Raw genomic sequence first — 21,790 nt, forward strand, 5'->3', positions numbered from 1 at the left:
AGTCCCCTACAGACAGACAGCATATGGTTGGGTATGTTTCTTGGTCCACAATCCTACTCTGTGTCTTTTAGTAGGTGAATTCAAACCATGAACACTTAATGAAATTACAGATTTGAGATGTTTCAGTGCCTTTATTCTATATGGGTCTTGGGTATTCTTGTATGCTTGTATTTTTCTAAGAGTCCCTGTAGAACTTCCTGTAAAGCTAGTTTAATTGTAACTGATCATTTCAGCTGTTCTTTTTGTGAGAATGCCTTCATTTCTCCCTCCAATTTGAATAAGAGTCTCACTGGGTACAGTATTCTGGTTGGAAGCCTCTCTCGTTTAGCACTCTTTAGATAGTTTCCTGTTCCCTTCTGGCTTTTAGGGTTTCTATTGAGAAATCTGCAGATAGCCTTACAGCTTTACCTCTCTGTGTCCCTCTTTGTTTTGAGTGTTCTGCTTTCAGTAACTTTTTTTTTTATCTTTGACCTTTTGTCAGTTTGTGATGATGTATCTTGATGTCCACATCTCTGTATCAGTTTGATTTGGGGTAGTCTCTGAACTTCCTATATCTTTAAATGTTTCCCATTTTTTAAAAATTTCCTTATTGAGGAACTAATGTTTTACATTCTACAGTAAATACAATAGTTTGTACATGCATAACATTTCTCAGTTTTCCGTATAACAATACAACCCCCAGTAGGTCCTCTGTCATCCTTTTTGGACCTGTATTTTTCCCCCCTCCCTTACCCAGAGTCTTTTACTTTGGTGCAATATGCCAATTCCAGTTCAGGTTCTACTTGTGTTTTCTCTTCTGATATTGTTTTTCAACTTCTGCGTGAGAGAGAGATCATCCCATATTCATCCTTCTGTTTCTGACTTATTTCACTTAACATGAATTTTTCAAGGTCCATCCAAGATCGGTTGAAAACGGTGAAGTCACCATTTTTAATAGCTGAGTAGTATTCCATTGTGTATATAGACCACAACTTGCTCAGCCACTCATTTGTAGCATTTGTTCTATTCTCCTAAAAATTGTGCTTGGGATCTTGATGGGTATAGCATTAAATTTGTAGATGGCTCTGGGTAGTATATTCATTTTGATGATGTTAATTCTTCCAACCCATGAACATGGAATATCTTTCCACTTCTTTGTGTCTTTTTCAATTTCCTTGAGTAGTGACTCATAATTTTCAATATACAAGTCCTTTCACTTCTTTGGTTAGGTTTACTCCTAGATATTTGATTGTTTTTGTTGCTATAGTAGAAGGAATTGATTTCTGGATTTCAACTTCTTCTAACTTAGTGTTTGCATAGAGGAATGCCACTGACTTTTGAATGGTAATTTTGTAGCCTGACTCCTTACTGTATTGCCTGATGATTTCCAAAACTTCTTGCTGGATTCCTTAGGTTTTTTTTGTGTATACTATCATGTCATCTGCAAGTAGAGTTTGACTTCTCTTCCAATCTGTATGCCTTTAATTCCTTGCTCCTGCCTGATTGCTATGGCAAGAACTTCCAACACTCTGTTGAATAGTAATGGTGATAGTGGGCAGCCCTGTCTAGTACCTGATCTGAGGGGAAATGCTTCCAGTTTTTCACCATTGAGTATGATGCTGGCTGTAGGTTTGCTATCTATAGACTCCACTATCTTTAGGAATTTTCCATCTATTCCCATTTTTGAAGTGTTTGATCATAAAGGGATGTTGATATTTGACTGTTTACATTCCTTTTTGACTCCTGCACTCTGAGGTCTCCTCTGTTGTTCTTACTCTTCTAATATAATTTCCTTCCATGAGTTTTACCACTTAAGTTGCAAACGTGGAATAAAGCTTCAAGTTCTGCCTTGAAGATTCTGATTCTGAGTTGACAATACAAGCTGGCCCCAAATGTCCCTACGATGTGGTGTCCAGTGAATGACTAGTAATCTTTTTTATTTATTTTTTGGGGGGAGAGGATCTGAAGCTCAGAGAATCAGAGAAAACCTGTGTCAGATACCTAAAATCAGTAATACCTAAAATCAGAGAAAACCTGTGTCAGATACCTAAAATCAGTAATACCTCAGATCAGAGAAAACCTGTGTCAGATACCTAAAATCAGAGAAAACCTGTGTCAGATACCTAAAATCAGTAATACCTCAGATCAGAGAAAACCTGTGTCAGATACCTAAAATCAGTAATACCTAAGATCAGAGAAAACCTGTGTCAGATACCTAAAATCAGTAATACCTCAGATCAGAGAAAACCTGTGTCAGATACCTAAAATCAGTAATACCTCAGATCAGAGAAAACCTGTGTCAGATACCTAAAATCAGAGAAAACCTGTGTCAGATACCTAAAATCAGTAATACCTCAGATCAGAGAAAACCTGTGTCAGATACCTAAAATCAGTAATACCTAAGATCAGAGAAAACCTGTGTCAGATACCTAAAATCAGTAATACCTCAGATCAGAGAAAACCTGTGTCAGATACCTAAAATCAGTAATACCTCAGATCAGAGAAAACCTGTGTCAGATACCTAAGATCAGAGAAAACCTGTGTCAGATACCTAAAATCAGTAATACCTAAGATCAGAGAAAACCTGTGTCAGATACCTAAAATCAGTAATACCTAAGATCAGAGAAAACCTGTGTCAGATACCTAAAATCAGTAATACCTCAGATCAGAGAAAACCTGTCAGATACCTAAAATCAGTAATACCTCAGATCAGAGAAAACCTGTGTCAGATACCTAAAATCAATAATACCTAAAATCAGAGAAAACCTGTGTCAGATACCTAAAATCAGTAATACCTAAGATCAGAGAAAACCTGTGTCAGATACCTAAAATTAGTAATACCTCAGATCAGAGAAAACCTGTGTCAGATACCTAAAATCAGTAATACCTAAGATCAGAGAAAACCTGTGTCAGATGCCTAAAATCAGTAATACCTAAGATCAGAGAAAACCTGTGTCAGATGCCTAAAATCAGTAATATCTCAGATCAGAGAAAACCTGTGTCAGATATCTAAAATCAGTAATACCTAAGATCAGAGAAAACCTGTGTCAGATGCCTAAAATCAGTAATATCTCAGATCAGAGAAAACCTGTGTCAGATATCTAAAATCAGTAATATCTCAGATCAGAGAAAACCTGTGTCAGATACCTAAAATAAATAATACCTAAAATCAGAGAAAACCTGTGTCAGATACCTAAAATCAGTAATACCTAAAATCAGAGAAAACCTGTGTCAGATATCTAAAATCAGTAATACCTCAGATCAGAGAAAACCTGTGTCAGATACCTAAAATCAGTAATACCTAAGATCAGAGAAAACCTGTGTCAGATGCCTAAAATCAGTAATATCTCAGATCAGAGAAAACCTGTGTCAGATACCTAAAATAAATAATACCTAAAATCAGAGAAAACCTGTGTCAGATACCTAAAATCAGTAATACCTCAGATCAGAGAAAACCTGTGTCAGATACCTAAAATCAGTAATACCTAAAATCAGAGAAAACCTGTGTCAGATACCTAAAATCAGTAATACCTCAGATCAGAGAAAACCTGTGTCAGATACCTAAAATCAATAATACCTAAAATCAGAGAAAACCTGTGTCAGATACCTAAAATCAATAATACCTAAAATCAGAAAACCTGTGTCAGATACCTAAAATCAGTAATACCTCAGATCAGAGAAAACCTGTGTCAGATACCTAAAATCAGTAATACCTCAGATCAGAGAAAACCTGTGTCAGATACCTAAAATCAGAGAAAACCTGTGTCAGATACCTAAAATCAGTAATACCTCAGATCAGAGAAAACCTGTGTCAGATACCTAAAATCAATAATACCTAAAATCAGAAAACCTGTGTCAGATACCTAAAATCAGTAATACCTCAGATCAGAGAAAACCTGTGTCAGATACCTAAAATCAGTAATACCTAAAATCAGAGAAAACCTGTGTCAGATACCTAAAAAAAAACAAAAAAGACTTTCATGCCTGAGGCTCTGAGGTCCCAGATTCCATCCCCAGCAGTAACTACCATAAGATAATGAACCAGAGCTGAGCAGTACTTAGCTGTGTCTCTGTCTTTTGCTCTTTCCCACCTGACTCTCATTAAAATCAATAAATAAAATGATTTCTTTAAAGATATGAATTCGGTTTTTGGTGGAAAAAGGGGGAGGCAGGTGGTGGCAGAACAGGTCAAGCACAAACGTTACCATGTGCAAGGACTCAGGTTCAAGCTGGTTTCTCTCCCTATCTCCTCGACCTCTCTCAATTTCTCTGTCCTCTCAAATAAAACTTGCCGCCTCAGTGTTGCTCTAAGGAGTTTGGAGACAGTCTCAGCGTTTCAGAAAGAGCAGTCCTTCGACTGGGTGAAGAGTACATGAAGGCAGGGGGAGGGAGGGCATCTGAAGGTGTTCTCCTGAAAGCCGAGAGGTCTAAGTGTCAAGCCCTGGAAAGGCTGACAGCAAAGAGAGCGATCATTAAGGGTAAAGCACCAAATACAGGCAGACCTCCTTTTGCTGCACTTCACAGATACTTTCTTTTTCTTTTCTTTTTTATGTAAAACAGATGAAAATGTGTGGTATGCCAGAGTAGAACAAGTCTTTGAGCATCATTTTACAACAGCATGTGCTGACTTTATGTTTGGCAGTTATCAGCATATTTAGCACTTTTTTGTTTGTTGTGACTGTTATCTGTGTGCAGTGTTCTGTGTGTTTGGGCCACCATGGTCCACACCCTTATGGGACCAGTGACTTAGTAAGTCTGTGCGTGTGTTCCGACGCCGCCACCTACTGGCTATTCTTGTCTCTCCCTCTCCAGGTCTGCTCTACTCACTGAGCCACAGTTTTTATAGTAATAACAACTGATAACTCTTCCGTGGTCTCTGCATGTTTAACTGAAAGAATTTCATGTCTGTCACTTTAACCAAAAGTTAGAAATGATTAATTCAAGCCCCTGGTCCCCACTTGCAGTGAAGCAGAGCTGCTGACACTTCTTTTTTCTCCCTCCCTCCCTCCCTCCTTTCCCCCTTGAATTTCTTTCTTTGGGAACCTCACTTCCCCAGAGCCCTGCCCCACGAGGGAAAGATAGAAACAGGCTGGGGGGATGTGAATCCTCCTGCCAACACCCATGTCCAGTGGAGAAGCAATGACAGAAGCCAGATCTCCCACCTTCTGCTCCCCATAAAGATCTTTGGTCCATCCTCCCAGAAGGATGAAAAATAGGGAAGCTTCTAATGGAGGGGATGGGACATGGAACTCTGGTGGTGGGAACTGTGTGGAATTGTCCTCCTGTTACTTCACCCTCTTGTTAGTCGTTATTAAATTGCTAATAAAAATTAAAATAAGAGAGGAAAAAAGGACCATTGGAATCTGGGGGTTCATAGTGCAGGCACCAAGCCCTGGCAGTAACCCTGGTGGCAATAAAAGAAGGGAAGGGAGGAGAGGAGGAGAAATGGTTACGCTTAGTGAAGAAGGGATGTCAAAAGGCAAAGTAGACCCAGTAAACTTACGGAGCCAAGCCATCAAGCTGTGGATGCAAAGAGTTTTTTTTTTTTTTTTTTAATTATTATTTGCTATTGGATAGAGACCAAGAGAAATTGAGAGAGATGGGAAGATAGAGGGGAAGAGAGAGAGACACCTGCAGACCTGCTTCACCGCCTGTGAAGTGACTCCCCTGCAAGGATCCTAACCAGTCCTTGCATTGTGTACCACGTGCACTTAACCCCCTGCGCTGCTGCCCAACTCCCAAGAGTTTTTTAAGGAAGGTGAAAGTGCTAGTCCGGTAAATGCAGAAATATAAAAAGGTGAACAGGGTCTTCTTGCTGATGTAGAGAAAGTTGTATTGATCTGCAGAGATCGAAACAGTCAGAACATGCTCTAGACAAATTGTAAGCCAAAGCAAGACCCTAGCTCTTTAATCAAAATGAAAGCTGAGAGAGGTAGAGAACCTGGTTAAGCACTCACATTACAGTGCACAGGACCTGCAGGGGGGAAGCTTCGCATGTGGTGAAGCAGGGCTGCCGGTGTCTCTCTGTCTCTCTCCCTCTCTATCTCCCCCTCCCCTCTCAATTTCCAATAATAAATAAATTAAATGGGGGGGAAGGAAGAAGAGGAGGAGGAGGAGAAGAAGATGATGATGATGATGATGATGAAGGAGGAGGGGGAGAAGAGGAAGAAGAAGATGAAGGAGAAAGAGGAAACTGCAGTTTGAAGCTAGGAGAACTAGGGGGCTGGGTGGTCATGCACCTGGTTGAGCGCACATGTTACAGTGCACAAGGACCCGGGTTCAAGGGCCTGGTCCCTGCCTGCAGGGGGAAAGCTCCATCTTCCCTCCTCACTGTCGTATCGAATTAAATAAATTTACTTTTTAATGAAATGACTCAGCAGCCCCCACACCAGCAAGATTATAAATCCCAGGGCTCCCGGAGTAGGGCCCCAGATGATGGGGTGGTCTGATAGTGACTGAAGAGTCGTCATTAAGGTGTGCTGGTCTCTTGCCCTTATTCAGCTTTTGTGGTCCTTGCTTTGTCTGACAAGGTTAGCCTTGGACGGATTGAGGGACATGAAGTAGGTGAGGAGGGTGTCGAGGTCCAAGTAGTAACTATTAGTGTAAGTGCTTTATGGTGTCTTTTTTAGATCTTGCTATTTGCTTGCTGCACTTACTGGGTCACTGAAAACTCTTGTGTAGTTTTGCTTTAAGGTATATGTTTTCCCCTAACTTATGGACACGTACACATGTGCTCTGTCTCATGGGCCTGGCCTGTATCTAGGTTCTGTGTTTTTGTTAGGAAATCACTGAGATACTTCTTTTTTAACTTCTATTTATAAAAAGGAAACACTGACTAAACCATAGGATAAGACGGGTACAGCTCCACACAATTCCCACCACCAGATCTCCTACACCATCCCTTCCCCTGATAGCTTTGCTGTTCTTTATCCCTCTGGGAGCATGGACCCAGGGTCGTTGTGGGAGCAGAAGGTGGAAGGTCTGGCTTCTGTAATTGCTTCCCTGCTGAACATGGGCGTCGGCAGGTCTGAGATATCTCCATGTCCTCCAACTGTATTTATTACACATTTTGCCATTAATAACCATTCAACCTATACAAACTGTGATTAGGTTTTTTTTTTTCTTTTGTCTGCAAAGCAATAGTAGCCAGATACATCCCATAGTCTCTGGAGAATCAAGTGAAACTGCATTTACAGATAAAGATTATAAATCATAAAAGGCATTTGATTTATTAATGTTGCTTATAAAGTAGGCATTTCAAAAGAGACCACGACACAAAGGCATTTCTGGAGAGACTCCTTGTGCTTCTTCTCCCTTTGCAGTGAGCGTGTGGTGGAGCAATCGGCCACATAAACTCTGCAGAGATGTTCCACTGCCTTGAGTCTGGACTCTGAGTCTCCCTGGTCCTGAGTCTGAGTTTCCCTAGTCCTGACTCTGAGTTTCCCTAGTCCTGACTGAGTCTCCCTAGTCCTGACTCTGAGTTTCCCTAGTCCTGACTCTGAGTCTCCCTAGTCCTGACTCTGAGTCTCCCTAGTCCTGACTCTGAGTCTCCCTAGTCCTGACTCTGAGTCTCCCTAGTCCTGAGTCTGAGTTTCCCTAGTCCTGAGTCTGAGTCTCCCTAGTCCTGACTCTGAGTCTCCCTAGTCCTGACTCTGAGTCTCCCTAGTCCTGACTCTGAGTCTTCCTAGTCCTGAGTCCAAATTTCCCTAGTCCTGACTCTGAGTTTCCCTAGTCCTGACTCTGAGTCTCCCTAGTCCTGAGTCTGAGTTTCCCTAGTCCTGAGTCTGAGTCTCCCTAGTCCTGAGTCTGAGTTTCCCTAGTCCTGAGTCTGAGTTTCCCTAGTCCTGAGTCTGAGTTTCCCTAGTCCTGACTCTGAGTTTCCCTAGTCCTGAGTCCGAATTTCCCTAGTCCTGACTCTGAGTCTCCCTAGTCCTGACTCTGAGTCTCCCTAGTCCTGACTCTGAGTCTCCCTAGTCCTGACTCTGAGTCTCCCTAGTCCTGACTCTGAGTCTTCCTAGTCCTGACTCTGAGTCTCCCTAGTCCTGACTCTGAGTTTCCCTAGTCCTGACTCTGAGTTTCCCTAGTCCTGACTCTGAGTTTCCCTAGCCCTGACTCTGAGTTTCCCTAGCCCTGACTCTGAGTTTCCCTAGCCCTGACTCTGAGTCTCCCTAGTCCTGACTGAGTCTCCCTAGTCCTGACTCTGAGTCTCCCTAGTCCTGACTCTGAGTCTCCCTAGTCCTGACTCTGAGTCTCCCTAGTCCTGAGTCTGAGTTTCCCTAGTCCTGAGTCTGAGTCTCCCTAGTCCTGACTCTGAGTCTCCCTAGTCCTGACTCTGAGTCTCCCTAGTCCTGACTCTGAGTTTCCCTAGCTCAAGACCCAAAATAAGTTCATTGAATTGTCTGTGTCTTTGTTTCCTTGTATATAAAGTGGAGTTTCCAGATGGTGTCCGGAGTGGGAGTGATGCTGTGGCTCCTCTCCTTTCCCTCTCTTCCTTTCTTTTACCCTTCATCTAAAAAGAAAGAAAGAGAAGTTTGCTGTCACTAGTGGAATCCACTGACAGCTCTTAGTCTCTAAACAAACCAGTAAATCAGTAGCTGCTGTGATACCACCAATCAGTTTTTAAAAATTATTTTTCATCTTTGACAGGCTGAGACTGTTACTCAGACTAACGTTTTCTTAATCTCTAATCTCAGTTCCTGCATGACTGCATTGTTTATAAAGTTTTAAAAATCAGCTAATTAAATCAAATCATTTATTTTTTAAATCAAGTTGTTCAAGAGAAAAAAAACAACAAACATGTAGGTTCACTCTTCCCTGGAAAGCATAACTGCTGTCCAAATGCTGTTGGTGTGTGTGTCACGACACTGTTCTGTAGTGAACTGAATTCAGGACACAACATTGGGCGTCACTGTCATTTCTAAACCTCCTGTCACAGATAAAAATAGAAAAATCATGGCGAGCCACAGCCATCCATGCCCAAAGAGCCCCCTCCCATCTGAATATGTAACATCACGTGACAAAAAAATAATGCTAAAAAGATAGCAGGGAGATTGAAGGTCTTAACCCACCGAGTTTCAAAACGGGGGATTCACTCTAGATCACCGAGGCCAGCCTGGGCCAATCACAGGAGTCCTTGACATCACAGAGCTTCCTCTGTGTGTGTGATGTTTCTGACTATAGCTCCAGCATGTGAATTTTCCCATCATACCGCCAAGCTGTTTTCTAACACCTGCAGACGCCCCCACAATCCTCCTCCACTCTGGCACTGTCGGCCTCTCAGCAGTCACGGGCTCAGCCCTCCACAACTGCCTCCTTCCAGCCCCTATTCTGAGTGCCAGTTTGGAAGCTCAGTTCATTGCCTTCGGCCCCTGACCTGCTGCTGGGGCAGCACAGAGGAGTCATTTCTTCCCCTTTCTTGTGCTCTGCTACAGTGGCTGGCAGGACTCAGAGCAAAAGGCCCAGGACACCCACTCTTGAACCACACAATTCTCCTGCCAGTGCAAAAGCCCTCCAAACCCTGTTTTGCAGTTAGGGGCTGTGGGGGAGGGGGGACACTTCATTCCACAGAGATTATTGATGAGATCATTAGCCATTGAACTCAATCTCCAACCCCTCTCTGTCCCAGGAAGTAGGGGGTAGGATTGTGAAACTGAGCAGGGCTGCAGGTGTCTCTCTGTCTCTCTCCCTCTCTGTCACCCTCTTCCCTCTCGACTTCTGGTTGTCCCTATCCAATAAATAAAGATACTTAAAAAAAATTTTTTTAAGATAAGAAAGGCAACATATCATTTCTGGTTTTTCAGATGAAGTGAGAATTTATTACGTGCCATATTCTCTATTCCCCAATGAATGTATGATGTCCACTTTTAATTTTGTTCAAACTAAAAAAGTATGAGGAAAAATAAAATAGAAAGCTTAACAGAAATCTTTGAAGGCTTAAGGTCTGACTGAGCTCAGTCGTTGGGATGAGGAAGATGTTGCTGGAGATTCAACAGAGCTGAGAACTGGTGAAATCTTAGGAGATGGTCTGCGGGAAAGGAAAGGCTCCCCCCCCCCACTTGTGTCTTCAGCTCAAAACAAGGGTCCACCCTGGAGCCACATGGGGGCGTCATGCACTGTCCTGGGCACTCTGCAGACGCAGGCTTCAGTGCTGTTGCCTTTCTCTTCTCTTCGTCTTTATATCTTTAGCTCTAGAGAACTAAAAAACTGAGTCTGGTGCTGCCTAGCAGTATAACACACATGGCCCTGAGTTGATTTCCTGCTACCTATAAAGAGAAATGTGCCAATAATTTTAAAAGGTGCTGTGAAATAAATGGACACTAGGAAGATAAACCAGGAAAAGCATACAAATGTATTAATTTTTGATATTGTGTGCATTAGATCTTGAATCCCAAGTAATAAAATGAGTACCCCCCCAAAAAAAATAGAAGATTTGAGAGATTATATACCATCTTTAAGGAGAAAGGGTGTAGGGTATAGGCCACTGAAAAGAGAGCATTTGTTTTGGGGGAAGATCACTTAGGGCAGTTGCTTAAGAAAAGTAGAAGCAGGGCCAGAGGGTGGCACTCCTGGCTGAGTGTAGCTCAGTGCATAATAAGGACCTGGGTTCAAACCCCCGGTCCCCATCTGTAGGGGGGATATTTCATGAGTGATGAAGCAGTGCTGCAGGTGTCTGTCTCTCTCTGTCTCTCTCCCTCGTTTTGTCCCCCTCCCTCTCTTCATTTCCCTCTCAATTTATCTGTCTCTATTCCAAAATAAATAACTAAAATTAGGTTTTAACAAAAGATTAAATAGGTGGCCAAGAGGTGGTGCAGTGGATAAAGCCCTGCCCTCAAGCAGGAAGCCCCAAGATGAGGCCCTAGCATGGTACATGTCGGGCCTTAAAGCCAGCCCCCCCTCCCCCGCTCCATGCTCCATTGCTGACACTAGGGTCTATTTACATAATCATTGTTTTGCCTGAACGATCCCCACCAGTTATCCCCTCGGGGTATTAATTAATCACGTTGGCTAAAACCTTCGCAACAGTTGCTAAGGGAGCTTCTACCATTAGCCCACTCTTTCCTTCTCTCCACCCCCTCTCCTAGCCATTTCCTTTTCTGACTTGCCACTTCCGGTTTCTAAGATATAAAAAGCGTTGTCTCTGATCAGTAAAGACACATTGCGTTCCCGCTCCGCCAGGAGTTCCTGGTCTCTCTCTCCTGCTCGCTGAGTAAGCAGCAGCCCAGGCTGGCTCCGGTCGAGTTCTCTCCAACCCAGAGAGCACGTGCCCGGGAAGAAACACCCTCACGCTAGCCCGGCAGTACATGCCAGTGTGATGCTATAGTTCTCTCTCTGTCATTCTTTTAAATGCATAAATGAAACTTTTTGGAGGTGTGGATTTTATTTTAAGGTATAAAATAGAGGTAGGAATTTACTTTAATGCAGCCCCATATTTCCAAGTATGACTATACAATACTCTGTGTGCTCTGCATATCTGTCCTCTTAGAAGAAAATTTCAAATAAACTGTTGGTTCACATTGTAAAGTGTCCTAACTCTAGTGCACAGGACATGGTTGCTATAAAAAGGGGGTAAGACTGCTGTAAGCTTGCCAAATATGTGTGCTCCTAATAACATTAGCCCTTGGTAGTACTTATAAAGGGTTTGCTATGACGACCAGAGGAAAATGTCAACTTAGATTATTTTACAAGATAGAATTTTACTGTTCATTAGATGCGGGAGGAAAGAACTGAGCTATAGCCAAAGCTTTTCACAATGAAGACAGTGAACCGTTGTGGTTTCTGAAATCCAGATATTTAAGGTCTCCATCTGTTGGGTTTTGTGTGTGTGTGTGTGTGTGTGTGTGTGTGTGTGTGTGTGTGCGTGTGTTTTGACCAGAGCACTGCTCAGCTCTGACTTGTTGTGGTACAGGGGATTGAACCTGGGACTTTGGAGCCTCAGGCATGAGAGTCTCAAGCATAACCATTATACTAGCTACCCCCCATCTGTGTTTTAACCCTAGTATCTGCTAAAATAGTCCATGGTTCAAATTTGTCTTCTTACACTATAACAAGATAGCAAGAAAATAACTAACTTGGATTCTTTTGCCTTGCTCATGAATTAAGCATCTTAATTATATAGTAAGCACATGTAGATATCACTTTTGATTAAAGGAAACTGAAAAAAAAAAAAAAGGATTCATTGAGAGGTCTGATAAAATGACATAGTTCATTTGAGTGTGGTAATTCCTGTCTCCTCTTCTGTAAGGAAAGTCAGTCATCCCGAGTTCGAAAAGCTCTGGAGACCAGATAGATAGTGACTGAGTTCCTTGTGGAGAATGTCTCTAGGGGTCTAGGGCTTTGATAAAGCCTCTCCCTGCGTCTGCTGTTATGCAGCTGCCTCCAGCTGTGTCAAAGGCACATGTTTTGGGTCAGGAGATCCAACTCCCCTTCATAGTCAATAAACAGTTCTTAATCCTTTGGAGAGTCAAGGGTGATTAAGCACTGTATTTGCCTTGGAGAGCTGGAGAAAAAATGTTGGATAAGTGGAGAAACACCGAAAACTGTGAAGTAAGGATGTGCATAGCATGTCTGAAGAATAAAGTAGCTTTACTTAGAGGTGAGGTTCAGAACTCAACTGGACCACTGTTTACACACTTGTGTTCACACCAGAAATTCCAGGAGAAACTTTCTGGGGCCCACTAGCTCTGCAGGTGGGTTCCTGTGTGCACTAAACAATTGTCACTTGACCTTGATACACAACCAGGATTGAGAACTACTAAAAGTAGCCAAAAAAGGAATCAAACAGGCTGTAAGATTCAGACTGCCTGCAACCTGTGCATTGCTGTCGACTAGACATAATGGAGAGGATACCTCAGCAAGCCAACTAAATGAGAAGGACACACAAGGCAAAGAGAGTCACAGCAGGAACTGTTAACTCCCCGGGACACATTGCCACTCAGTGCTCAGTGCCTGATGCACAGAAAAGATACTTGTTAAATGAGTAATTGAATCAGGTAAACATATGGAGAGAGAGAGAGAGAGAGAGAGAGAAACTGGATAATTAGGAGGGCTGTGGAATATGGCTTCACCAAAACTCAATATGGAAATTGATTCAGAAGGATAAATATTTCAAGAAAAAGTGTGAATTCAGTTTGCTTAAATTTCCCAAGTTGTAAGTAAATACACATGATGATACAGGGTAACAGAGTTGCAAATGTCTTTGTCAAGTCGGTCATAGGACTCGCAAATCTCTCTGAATCTCCAGCACCACCTCCTGTTTGCTGTATACATAACCACAAGGCTGACGCTGGCTTACTCTTTCAACAGGCGAACTCTCCTCTGGGATCCACTGACTGCTGTCGGAAGTTCTACTGTGCTCCAAAGAGCTTTCGGTTGGATGACAAAGACACCAAGAACAGTAAGTCTCAGTGAAGTAGCATTGTGGAAAGAAGGGAGCCCATGCACTGCAGACGTCTTGAAACAGACAAAGATTAAGGGTGGAGGGTGTGTGAGTCTAGGTTCCAAAGCTCATGGCCAGCTTCCCACTTCCAGCCATGTGGTCTCTGGCGCAGTACGTCCTGCCCCAAAACGTGCGCACACCTAGAGTCAACCAGGAATCCGAAGAGCTTGAGTAAACTCATGGCTTCTTTTTTTGTTTGTTTGAACACCTGAGAAAATATCTCAATGCACAGTTAAAATCTTTATCTTGTTTCTCCAAGTTGAACAAAATTATCTTTTTTAAAAAATATTTATTTGGGAGTCGGGCTGTAGCGCAGCGGGTTAAGCGCAGGTGGCACAAAGCACGAGGACCGACATAAGGATCCCGGTTCGAACCCCCGGCTCCCCACCTGCAGGGGAGTCGCTTCACAGGCGGTGAAGCAGGTCTGCAGGTGTCTGTCTTTCTCTCCTCCTCTCTGTCTTCCCCTCCTCTCTCCATTTCTCTCTGTCCTATCCAACAATGACAACAACAATAATAACCACAATAATAAAATAACAAGGGCAACAAAAAGGGAATAAATAAATTAAATAAATATAAAAAAATTTTTTAAAAATCTAAAAAAAAATTTATTTATTCCCTTTTGTTGCCCTTGTTGTTTTATTGTTGTTGATGCTGTTGTTGGATAGGACAGAGAGAAATGGAGAGAGGAGGGGAAGACAGAGACGGGGAGAGAAAGACAGACACCTGCAGACCTGCTTCACTGCCTGTGAAACAACCCCCCTGCAGGTGGGGAGCTGGGGGCTCGAACCAGGATCCTTATGCCAGTCCCTGCACTATGCGCCACATACGCTTAACCCGCTGCGCTACCACCCGACCCCTAAACAAAATTATCTTAGCTTTTTTTAAATTTTTATTTATAAAAAGGAAACACTGAAAAAACCATAGGATAAGAGGGGTACAACTCCACACAATTCCCACTACCAGAACTCTGTATCCCATCCCCTCCCCTGATAGCTTTCCCATTCTCTATCCCTCTGGGAGCATGGACCCAAGGTCATTGTGGGGTGCAGAAGGTGGAAGGTCTGGCTTCTGTAACTGCTTCCCTGCTGAACATGGGCGTTGACAGGTGGATCCATGCTCCCAGCCTGTCTCTCTCTTTCCCTAGTGGGGCAGGACTCTGGGGAGGTGGGGCTCCAGGACACATTGGTGGGGTTGTCTGTCCAGGGAAGTCTGGTTGGCATCATATTAAAATCTGGAATCTGGTGGCTGAAAAAATAGTTAACTTATAAAGCCAAACAAATATGTTAACTAATCATGAACCTGAAGGCTGGAAAAGCTCATATGAAGAGTTGGGTCCTCCGTTTTGTAGATAGTTAGTAGGCCTATTTTAGTTATATTCCAAAGGGCCCATGACTATACTAGTTTGTTGTTGTTGTTGTTGTTGTTTTCCTGAGCCTGACATCTGATGTGCAGGTGGATCCAAGTTACTGTCTGGGGAGATGATGTCATGGCTGGAAAAAGGACCAGAAAGCTGGATCAGGGAAGAGAGTAGCTCCCAAATATGGGAAAGGGGTATAAATATTGTTGACTATAAACCCCTTAACTTTTAAAAATTAAATTGTATTGCTTATTTCTTAGTGGCTTTGCAGTGTACTTTCATGAAGGCTGGAACTCTGTCACACATGTTTCATATCCTAGGAAGCTGAAATTAGCCATCTAAAAGCACTCTTTTTTTATTTTTTTATTTTTTTTATATTTTTTTATTTTTTATTTAAGAAAGGATTAATTAACAAAACCATAGGGTAGGAGGGGTACAATTCCATACAATTCCCACCACCCAATCTCCATATCCCACCCCCTCCCCTGATAGCTTTCCTATTCTCTATCCCTCTGGGAGCATGGACCCAGGGTCATTGTGGGGTGCAGAAGGTGGAAGGTCTGGCTTCTGTAATTGTAAAAGCACTCTTTTATGTGACTGTCTCTTCACAGTGTGGTTTATAGTACATTTTCAGAGAGTCTGATTCTTAGACTAGCATGGGCTGGGGCAGGGCTAGAAGACCTGACTTCTGTGTGGAGAACAGGTCAGTTTATGAGAGAGGAGATGGACTGCGGGGAGGAGGGCCTCTCCCAGCTCCTTTATAGTATTTAGTCCGTCTCCTCTGTCCATGGCATCCAGGACATAGAAAAGGGGAAATGTGTTTTAAGAGAAATAACAAAAATAACAATAACAACAAGGGCAATAAAAATGGGGGGTTGGGAGAAAAGGCAAAGAGATGTGTGTTATCAGAGGCAGAGAGTAGAGGGAGGAATAGTTGGATGAAGGCATGGGGGAGTTGATAACATACATTTTCAGTTATGAATAAGTACTGAAATATAATGAGCAGTGTGATAGCTATATAATCACACTGCTCTATCGAATACAGAAGTGTTGTTAAGGAAGTAATCCTGAGATCTTATCACAAGAAGAACATGTTTTCTTTGCTTTTTGTTCTAACAAGAAGATAGGTGTAAACTGAACCTATTATGGTCATAATTTCACAAATACATAAATCACAGCATCATGCTATATGCCTTAAACATATACAATGAGGTTTAGCAATTGTTTTTCAACAAATCTGGAAAAACAGATTAATATTATATAGAAAAGGACTGAATTTCAGTTACCCCACATCCTGTGAACCTTCTTCAATTACAGAACAGCATCTGAAACGAAACAAACATAGTAACCTAGGAATATAAAGTCAAAATGATAGTAGTCTTGCTTATAAGTCAACTTATGGTAACCATGTATATACACACACACACACGTCGGGGTCTCTGGCAGGGTCATCTCCAGGGGAAAGCTAAGGGACCAGTTCTTTCTAGAGTAAAGGCACCGGGGAGACTGCAGCATGCTCAGAACTCGTTTGTTAGCAAGTGGACATGAGTTAAATAGAAAACCAAACAAAGGGAGCCAGAGATGACCCAAACTGCCCCTGCAGCTCCAGACAGACTATGACCCACATAGTCAACGACTGCCACCTCTCCAGATACAAAGGAGGTCTCGAAACTTGACATTAGGCTCAACCTGACGCTGTTGACTGGCTACGGAAGAAGGGCAAATGCTAGAAGAAGAAGATTATTGAAATATATCAGAAATTACAGGTGTCTTAAAGGTCGACTTGCCCCTATGGTAAGGAGCTTGTTATGACAAGAGTTGATGCAGATACATAAAGGTCAAGATAATTAGTCTCCGGATACAGGCATTTAATGGATACAGGCATTTAATTACCCAAAGGCGTTTGAGGGGAGGAGAGGGGTTGAACCAGTTAAGGCAAGAGAGAAGATAAGCAAGGCTTGATGCAAATTGAGGACATCAAAGGGCGCTGCTAGGAGTGTGTGATAAGGTGTGTTCCCCTCTGTGAACTTTGAGTAAGTGAATCTTAAAGTAGGCGGCCATGTGGCCTGCGGTTAATGGGGAGAAGTACTGGGGTTTCTGTGGGCCTGAGAGTCAAGAAGGAAAGAACTAAGTCTGAGTTTCCCCCCTTTTGCTCACCTCGGTTGGGAGAGACTCACCAAGAGGGTATCTTCTCAGACCTCCATCCAAGGATGGGGGTGGTTCTCCCTAAGCTCTATCAAGCTCACACATAGTCCCAACACACACATATATTGGACTATCAGAAAAGTCAAGATTATTTTTTATGTTTCTTTATGCAAGGATGTGCTGTGACTTTTTCTCCAATCTGGTATATTTATGAACTATTTAATTATGTTTTGACCTGATGGTACTTGTATTCCTGGGAAGGATAACTTCTTTGGATTCTTCAGAGTTTGCCTGAAGGTTTTTCTGACTATTTTATGAAGTCCCTATGGCAGCCACCAGGATGCCAGTTACCATGTCTATTCCTGGGACCGCCTCTCCTTTCAAACACTATTACCAAATACTTTATGACTTTCCTTCCTGGCATCTTGGCATCCATATAGACCACTAGGACACCCGCACAGAACCTCTATCAAGTAAGCACTCTAGTGCCTGCGTCCTGGTCCTTCTCTTCCTCTGAGGAACTTTGCCACATCTATGACACCCCTCTCTGCATTCTCCCCCTCTATTAAGAAAGCAGCATACTGATGCCATGAACTCATCTTGCACAGGAACAGACCCCCCCACACACACACACAAAATGTTGTCTCTGTCCTGTCTGAACTGATGTCTACTATAACTAGTGAAGTGAAAGCTTTTGTTTCCTTCTTGAGAGTTGAGCGCAACTCTGAGCTGAACATTAAGCGATAACCACACTCATTGTCTTGAGAATAAAGGTGCTTCAGGTATCTAGCTACCTGGAGAAGGAAACTGCACAAGGAGTTAGGTCCTGTGTTGCTATGTGCATTTCTTTTCTCCCGTTCTCTCCTCTGACTGGGCTGTTCTGGATTCATAATTCTTAGTGTCCCTCTTCACCTTCCCTGCTAGAAGCAGAGAATCCAAATACAACCCTGTCAGAGGTCCATCAGAGTCACCTAGGAATCTGTAAGTCATCACTAATGTGTCCTCCCAGTGTCCCCTTGGCACCATTGGGATTGGGCTTCTGTGATCTTACCTCTGCCAGCCTGGTGAAGAGCAGTGAGTGCTAATATTCTGCTGAGAGCCGCGGCAGGAGAGATGTTATTGTATTAACTATCACATGATCACATGGGGCTCTGTGTGGGCCAGTCCCTGTTCCAATGGTCTTAACATTACCTTACAGGAAAGAGGAGATACAGACAAGGCAGTGTGAAAAGACACTAATATGTCTCTGAACTGTGATGTTATTAACTAGTGACAACTCCATGTTAGCAAGCAAGTGTTAACATGCTTGGATATCATTGTGACATTGTATGGATTGGAGAGATAGTTTAGTATTAAGCCACAGAACGTACAAGTCAGCAGATTCAAGAGTCCCAAGTTCAAATTCTAGTATATTCCAGTGTATTAATTTTGTACCCTGGCATTGCAATATTGCCAGATGATTTGTAGGAACTTCCTGACAGATTCTTTAGGTTTTTCTTTGTATAGTATCATGTCATTTGCATATCATGACAGTTTGACTTCTTCTCTTTGAATCTATATCCCTTTAACTCCTTGCTTCTGCCTGACTGCTCTGGCAAGAACTTCCAACACTCTGTTGAATAGTAATGGTGATAGTGGGCAGCCTTGTCTAGTAACCTGATCTGAGGGGAGATGCTTCCAGTTTTTCACCATTGAATATGATGTTGGCTGTAGAATTTAGATCCTATCAATAAACATGAAAGGACTTAATTTATGTCTTTTAAAAAAGTTCTTTTAGATTGCCTAGTCATACGAAATTCAACACTCCAGGCTAGCATTATATGAATCTTAATTTTATAAATATATAGGTAAAATTCATAGATAGAGCACTTCATTTTGACTAGCACACATATGATATAGACACACATACAATTTATTTTAGGTGGAGAAAAGTCTTATCAACTATGATACCCTATAGCTACATAAGACAGGTGATCAAGATATTATTACATATATATATTGGTAAGTAATGAATAACTTCAACACAGCACTTAAATATTAACGACTTAGAGGGAGGAAATCACAGAGGAAATTGAGATAACTACTATATGTGGTTTATAAACTTTCCTTTGTTATTTAAACTTCACATCATTATAAGACAAAGCATTCCCTGAGCGTTAAAAGCAAAATGAGACAGCTGAGCCTGTGTGACCAGTAGACAGCTTCGCCTGTGTGACCAGTAGGTGGCGTAACAACACTAAGAGGACTCTCCCAACTTTAAAAACCTGATTTGGCTGTTTGTCCAAAGTGGGATGTTATTACAAGAATAAAATCACCTGTAAAGAAGCTAAAGCTGTTTTTTTTTTTAATAATCTTGTTGGTGATAGTCTTAACATTTATTCTGGGACTGTCTTCTATGTGTTATGGAGAAAGAAAATGTGTGATTATATTGTACATTAAAAACCTCAATATTTAACATGGGAAAAAGCACTGTGAATGGGGGTCAGACGGTAGGTAGCACAGTGGGTTAAGTGCAGGTGGCGCAAAGTGCAAGGACAGATATAAGGATCCCGGTTCGAGCCCCCCAGCTCCCCACCTACAGGGGAGTCTCTTCACAGGCAGTGAAGCAGGTCTGCAGGTGTCTGTCTTTCTCTCCCCCTCTCTGTCTTCCCCTTCTCTCTCCATCTCTCTGTCCTATCCAACAACATCAACAACAGTAATCGCTACAACAACAATAAAACAACAAGGGCAACAAAAGGGAAAATAAATTTTAAAGCACTGTGAAAAAGTTAACCACTGAATTTGAACAGGGAGTGCCACAATTTTGACAAAATGAACATCCTCTGGCCTTGTCCCGTGAGGTGAACTAGAAGCCTGTGCTGTATGTCCCGCATTGCTGCCATGGTCTTCCTGTGGCTTACGTTCTAGCAAGAGTACTCCGGGGCAGTCTGGAGAAGCCGCTGACTTGGACAGTGTGTCACTTTAGCATGGCTGAGACCCAGGTTCAAACCCAGCCTTCACCGGCATTGAAGGTTTCCTTCACGCTGTCCAGTTTCAAAAAAGAAATAATTTAAAAAATTATTTTTTCATTAAATTTTATTGCTACAAGGCAATAAGTTAACCTGCCTTTCTTGATGATTCTTTCTTTCTTTATTTCTTTATTTCTTTATTTCATAGAACAGAGAGAAATTGAGAAGGGAGGTGGTGCTAAAGACAGACACCTGCAGACCTGCTTCACCGCCTGTGAGGTTTCCCCCATGCACTTGGGAACCAGAGACTTGACCATGGACATGGTGACCTGTGTACTCTGCCAGATGCGCCAACTCCTGCCTCCCCCCCAAAAAAAATTTTTTTTAATTAAAACACACACACACATATATTTGCATGCATAAACTTAGTGTGGAGAAAAGTATATAAAGGATCTCAATTTTAAATATGCTCTACCTGCTAAATGGACAAATAGATTATAATTATTTCATTAGAACTAGGCTGGCGGGGACTAGGCTAGAACCAGGTCTAGTTGATGGCCAAGGAGGCCCTTTGCCTGATGAGAACATGCCTTGCAGGGTGCAAGGCCCTGGCTTCCCACCTTAGCACCACACTGGAGCACTCTGTAAAGTACCGGGGATGACGGAAGGAAGTTAGGCTCCTCTCCTCCCCTCCTATCCCTCTCTTTTTTAAAAGGAAAAGGAGGAAAAGGTGGTGATGATCAAAGAGGAGGAGGAGGAACAGGAGGAAAAACTCAACCTAGGAACCCACTGAGCTGAGTGAAAGAGGCCTTGTGCTCACCCCCAGGCATACACAATCAGAATGATTTTCCTGATTAAAATAGGATGCAAAACCAAGATGCACTTGTAGAATTTTAAATTATCCTCATTCTATCTCTACTGTTTCCCAAATTTAGAGGTCAAAATAATACACGTATTCTAGAATATATGCACTTAAAAATTTATAACAAATTATATTTACTCTAATTTTAGTATGATATCTCTATTATACCTTAGTAGGCACCCAAAAATGTTAGGTAATTTATTTCTTTTTTCTTTTTTTTAATTTGTTTATTTATTTATTCCCTTTTGTTGCCCTTGGTTTTTTATTGTTGTAGTTATTATTTCTGTTGTTACTGATGTCATCGTTGTTGGATAGGACAGAGAGAAATGGAGAGAGGAGAGGAAGGCAGAGAGGGGGAGAGAAAGACAGACACCTGCAGACCTGCTTCACCACCTGTGAAGTGACTCCCCTGCAGGTGGGGAGCCGGGGGCTCGAGCCAGGATCCTCACGACGGTCCTTGTGCTTTGTGCCACCTGCGCTTAACCCGCTGCGCTACCGCCCAACTCCCAATTTATTTCTTATCTTATTAAATTTTACTGCTTTAAATATTTCTGAAAAGTATACAAGTTTAATATGACATTATTTTATAAGAGTAAATATGATATCATATATGACACAAAGATATCGTAGGCATTCTGATACCAATCTATATGTGATCATTGAAAATAAACCTTTCAGTGTGGGGGTAGACAGCATAATGGTTATGCAAAGAGACTCTCATGCCTGAGACTCCAAAGTCCCAGGTTCAATCCCCCACACCACAATAAGCCAGAGCTGTGCAGTGCTCTGATATTTACCTCTGTGTCTTTCTCTCTCTGCATCTCTCTCAAAAATAAAGTAAATAAAATACAAAAAAAAAAAAGAAAGAAAATAAACCTTTCAGTGTTTTTGTTTAACTTGCATTGCACCAAAGTGATGAAGCACTAGGGGGCAGCATTATTAACCTAAAGATATGGGGCCAGAAAAGAACTCAGATCAAATAACCAAGCACTGACTGGAGTAGTTGATGGAGTTTAGTAGTCACAAAGAAAGTTTTTAACACTTTTTTCTAAATTTACCTGGAT

The 21,790-nt window shown here is 42.2% G+C and overlaps 1 protein-coding gene across 2 annotated transcripts in view; it reads left to right on the top strand.

Moving 5' to 3' along the window:
* Positions 1-21,790, top strand: part of DLGAP1 (DLG associated protein 1) — an 825,909-nt gene that overhangs the window by 379,982 nt on the left and 424,137 nt on the right. For both annotated transcript variants that reach the window (XM_060200748.1, XM_060200749.1), the window contains exon 4: positions 13,282-13,372. In XM_060200748.1, the coding sequence (XP_060056731.1) occupies positions 13,352-13,372 (21 nt within the window). In that variant the 5' untranslated portion in view covers positions 13,282-13,351. The remainder of the gene's footprint in view (positions 1-13,281; positions 13,373-21,790) is intronic.

This window comes from Erinaceus europaeus, chromosome 10 (genome assembly GCF_950295315.1).
Source record: "Erinaceus europaeus chromosome 10, mEriEur2.1, whole genome shotgun sequence".
NCBI lineage: Eukaryota > Metazoa > Chordata > Mammalia > Eulipotyphla > Erinaceidae > Erinaceus > Erinaceus europaeus.